This window comes from Cynara cardunculus, unplaced genomic scaffold (assembly GCF_001531365.2).
Source record: "Cynara cardunculus var. scolymus isolate 2C unplaced genomic scaffold, CcrdV1 Un_Scaffold_9916, whole genome shotgun sequence".
In the NCBI taxonomy this organism is placed as follows: domain Eukaryota; kingdom Viridiplantae; phylum Streptophyta; class Magnoliopsida; order Asterales; family Asteraceae; genus Cynara; species Cynara cardunculus.
The window spans coordinates 1-5,181 of NW_020205369.1; the positions used below are offsets into that span (position 1 = coordinate 1).

General features: G+C 33.2%; 1 protein-coding gene across 1 annotated transcript; it reads left to right on the forward strand.

The window, feature by feature from the left end:
* Positions 1-2,832: 2,832 nt before the first annotated feature.
* On the forward strand, positions 2,833-3,246 carry LOC112505335 (ethylene-responsive transcription factor ERF019-like). Its single transcript, XM_025109259.1, has one exon. The coding sequence runs from the start codon at positions 2,833-2,835 to the stop codon at positions 3,244-3,246; it is 414 nt and encodes a 137-aa protein (XP_024965027.1).
* The last annotated feature ends 1,935 nt before the right edge of the window (positions 3,247-5,181 follow it).

Genomic DNA, 5,181 nt, shown 5'->3' on the forward strand with positions numbered 1-5,181 from the left:
ATATATATATATATATATATATATATATATATACACACGGTTAAAGGTTACCTGTGTAGGTGGCCGGCGACGGTTGCAGGTCAGCGGCAGCGGCGGTTCAAGGTCGGCGGCAGCGGCGGTTGCTCCTGTGTACACGGTTGCAGGTGGAAGCACGGCGGTTCAAGGTCGGCGATTCAAGGTCAGCGGTGTTGTGGTCGGCCGGTGGTGTTTGCAGGCGGAATTGGGCCGGCTGGAAGAAACGCAGGCAACAAAATGAGACAGAAAAATGTTTAGGTTTAGGTTTGGTTTGGGAAGACAGGCGGCGTCTAAAGGAGAAAGATAGGGTTATATGTTTAGGTTACCGGCGGAAAAATCCGTCGGAAATTATTTCCTAATTTTTAAAATTTTTGAAAATAACCGGTTGAATTGAAAATTTTGAATTTTTTAGTATCCGGCGGATATTCCGCCGATATTCCGCCGGTTTTTAGATAAAAAATTAAAATTAAAATTATTATTATTATTATTATTATTATTATTATTATTATCACTAAAATATAATCATTAAAATTTTAGAAATAAAATTAAAATTAAAATTATTATTATTATTCTTATTATTATTATTATTATCACTAAAATATAATTATTACATTTTTTAATTATAAAAATTATTATATTTTTTTTTAAAATATGCAATATTATTGTTATTATTGAACCGTTAAAGCCCAATACAGTCCATTAAATTCCAATACGGTCCATTAAAGCCCAATACAGTTCATTAATGCTCTTCTTTGCCCAGTACGGTTTATTATGGGCCAATACGGTCCATTAATCTCCAATACGATCCATTATGGCCCATTACGATCCATTAAGGCCCAATACGGTCCATTAATGTCCAATATGGTTCATTAAGGCCCAATACGGTCCGTTAAGGCCTAATACGGTTTCTTAAGGCCTAATACGGTTTATTAAGGCCCAATACGGTCCATTAAATCAAAATATGGTTCATTAAGCCCAATACGGTCCGTTAAAGCCCAATGTCCGTTAAAACCCAATACGTTTCATTAAGGCCCAATACGGTTCATTAAGGCACAATACAGTTCTTTAAGGCCCAATACGGTCCGTTAAAGCACAATATGGTTCTTTAAGGCCCAATACGGTTCATTAAGGCACAATACGGTTCATTAAGGCCCAATACGGTTCATTAAGGCCCAATACGTTCCATTAAGGCACAATACGGTTCATTAAGAACCAATATGGTCCATTAAAGCAAATACGGTCCGTTAATGCTCAATACGGTTCATTAAGGCCCAATACGGTCCATTAATCTCCAATACAATCCATTATGGCCCATTACGATCCATTAAGACCCAATACGATCCATTAATGTCCATTACGGTTCATTAAGGCCCAATACGGTCCGTTAAGGCCCAATACGGTCCATTAATGTCCAATACGGTTTATTAAGGCCCAATACGGTCCGTTAAGGCCCAATACGGTTCCTTAAGGCCTAATACGATTTATTAAGGCCCAATACGGTCCATTAAAGCAAATACGGTCCATTAAATCAAAATACGGTTCTTTAAGGCCCAATACGGTTCATTAAGGCCCAATACGGTCCGTTAAAGCCCAATCGGTTCATTAAGGCCCAACACGGTCCGTTAAAGCCCAACACGGTCCGTTAAAGCCCAATACGGTTCCTTAATGCCCAATACGGTTCAGTAAGGCATAATACGGTTTATTAAGGCCCAATACGGTTTATTAAGGCCCAATACGGTTCATTAAGGCATAATACGGTTCATTAAGGGCCAATACGGTCCATTAAAAGCAAATACGGTTCGTTAAAGCCCAATACGGTTCATTAAGGCCCAATACGATCCATTAAAGCAAATACGGTTCATTAAGACCCAATACGATCCATTAATGTATTTTAATTTTAAAAAATGATTTTTCTTTATTTTTAAAATTTTTTTATTATTTCTTCGCCGGAAATCCGCTGGAAAAAGTTAGAAGTTTTTTCAATTTCTTAAAAATAAATTTTTTAAACATATTTCCGGCGGATTTATTTTTTTAAAAAAATCATTATTTTCCTGCCGGAAATCTGCCGGAAAAAATTAAAAGATTTACTTTTTATTTTTAAATTTTTTTTTTCTAAAACTATTTCCGGCGGATTTTTTTTTATATTTTTTTTAAATTTTCCGCCTGATATCCGCCGGAAAAGATTAAAAGAGTTTTTTTTTATTTTTTAAAAATTATTTTTCTAAAACTATTTCCGGCAGATTTATTTTTTTAATTTTTTTTAAATTAATTAACCCTTAATTAAGAAATCCGCCGGAAATCCGCTGATAATATAACCGGTTTAATTTTTCCGGCGGATTTCCGGCTGAAGTTAATAAAAGTTGACTTTTTTAACTTCAGTCGGAAATCCGCCAGAAAAATACTGGTGAAAATCATCCGTCGGAAAAATCGTCGGAAATACCCAATTTTCTAGTTGTGTGGATGTTTGATGGTTGGACCTTGCCTTTTGAATTCATGTATCAAAATATGACCAAGCCACTACACATGTTTCTTTCCTACTTTATGACGTAAACAATGATGCAAATGCGAATTAAAGACCACCGCATGTAGATATTGGGCGGACTTCCATCAATGGAACCTCACGTTTACTTAAATGCAACCCATGGATTCACATATAATAATATCTTATTGCCTTTTTAATTTGAAATACCTTTCTGATTCTTTGACCATTGAATATTTTGACTTTACATCAAACCGTCAACCTTTTCACTTTCTCATGATTCAACCTATATAAGCCATCTACAATTTTCATTCAAAACATAAATACGTAAAGTAAAGATGAGTACCAGTTCAGATGAAGGCTGCAGCACCAATCAAGAGCAGAAGAGATACAAAGGAATCCGGTGCCGGAGATGGGGGAAATGGGTATCAGAGATTAGGGTTCCTGGAACCCAAGACCGGCTCTGGCTAGGGACGTACACGACACCGGAGGGTGCAGCCATGGCTCAAGATGTGGCGTCTTATTGTTTAAGAGGAGCCGTGTCTTTGCATAAACTTAACTTCCCTAATATGTTACCTCCAACGGCACGGATCGACTTGTCTCCTAGGTCCGTTCAAAAGGCTGCATCGGATGCTGGAATGGCTATGGATGCACGGTTAATTGCCTCAAGAGAAACGACAACAGTAAATTACGATGATCGTTCAGCCAAGGAAGGTGAGGGTTTGAGCATTTCTGTGGATGATTATCTTTGAATTTGGTGGAATTCTTTTCCATATACGGTTGCATTACGAAAGAGAGTGTTTCGTTGCTCGATCACTGATGTATCGGATACGATAAATAAATTAATTACTGCTGGTTCCATCATTGGACAAAACTTAAAAGTGACTGAATGTAATATATATATATATATATATATATATATTTATTGTAATAGATATATAAGATTAGTATCATAATGAAAAATCAAAATTTGATCAAGAGATGTTATACAAATGTAACAAGAAATGTTAGCATATGTTAACCTACATTAACATGTTAAATTATGTGTCCTTTGTTAACAAAATGTTTTCTGTGCTTTTTATTAAAATTTATTTTTTCATCAAAACCTAATCATATACCTATAGAGAGAGATAGTAGGAGAAAGGGGTTATAATGGTTAACAAAGGGATGTGCAGACGACTTGTCTATAATTTCAAATCCTAACAAAAATCATGTGAATCACATGTGATTTTGGACGTGATTTTATTGTATGATTACATATGATCCATTTGATCGTTTTTGTATTTTCTTATTTGATTATTGTTCACGTTTGAGACGAATATATATATATATATATATACATATATATATATATATAATATATATATATATATATATAATATATAGGATATATTTCTTTTACAACCTTGTGTATTTGTACAACCCTTGCAACCCAATTAATTGAGATATTTATAGAAATGATGGAAGTTCATTTATTATGATTTAAATATTTATGTAATATGAATAGAGTTCATTAATTATGATTAATACTTTATATTAGGAAACAATCAAAACTTCTATGAAATCACATATTCATCAAATGAAATGGACGAATGAGATTGAGTTGTATTGGTTGCACAAATGTCAAGGGTTATATATATATATATATATATATATTTTAATAAAGTTTGAAAACTTTTGTTTTGAGAAAAGGTTATTTGAGATGGATACATTTGTTAGAAAATGTTGAAAATAGTTGGGACGACGGATCTTTGAATGAACACAAACAAATGTCAAATGAACATATGGACTCGTAGCAGTCAAACACGTGCATGTGAAGTCGTTGCTTGTTGTCATGTAGGGGAAGAATTAGACACGAACTTGTAATTTTATAGAATTGCCAAGTTGACAACTTTCAGTAGTGGTAATGTCATGGTACTTTTGGTTTAAATTTTGACCAGAGTTCTATGTTCAATTAGGTCAAACCTTGAATTATTATTTTCTTTTCTCTTTTTTATAAGATGGTACGATAAATTGGTCAATTAACGAGAAAGTGATTAGTTCTAAGATTGCATGTAATTAAAAAAAAAAAAGAACGCATGTAATATAATATGTTCAAAAGGATGCGGGTGACTTTGGTCAACGTGATTACAGATGTTGGAAAAGTCGTATGCTATATGGTTGGTCAATGCAACATGCACTATAAGAAAAATTGGGAAGGTTTTGTACTGAAAAGCTTCTCTAAAGTCAATAGAGAATTTTTTCAAATCCGTTAATAAGTTTCTCTATATAAGGGTAATTAAAGGTTTTAGGTAGGGATTTTAAATGGTGCATTTTTGTTAGCCTTTAAAGACATATTTTTGGGCTTTAGATACACTTTCAAAATTTCCATAATGGCCAATCAATTTTTTTTAAAAAGCTTCCCTAAAAATATTTTGTAATGATGTTTTCAAGTATTTATGACGGTTTATAAGAGTTGTTAAAGAATATTTTCAGAGAAAATAATGGAAAAGTTTCTCTAAAGGTATTAACTTTAGTGATACTGTTAGAAAACATTCTCTATAAGGTCCCCTTTAATTACAGTTACAAAACTTTCTCCAAATATGATATTTAGATACACAAACTTAAAATTTTCTCTAAAAGTTATCTTTAGTTAAATCAATTATTTCTCTAAATATATATATATATATATATATATATATTTATTG

Bases quoted from the DNA above. Each gene is read 5' to 3' on its own strand.
- LOC112505335 (XM_025109259.1), top strand. From the start codon at position 2,833: ATGAGTACCAGTTCAGATGAAGGCTGCAGCACCAATCAAGAGCAGAAG.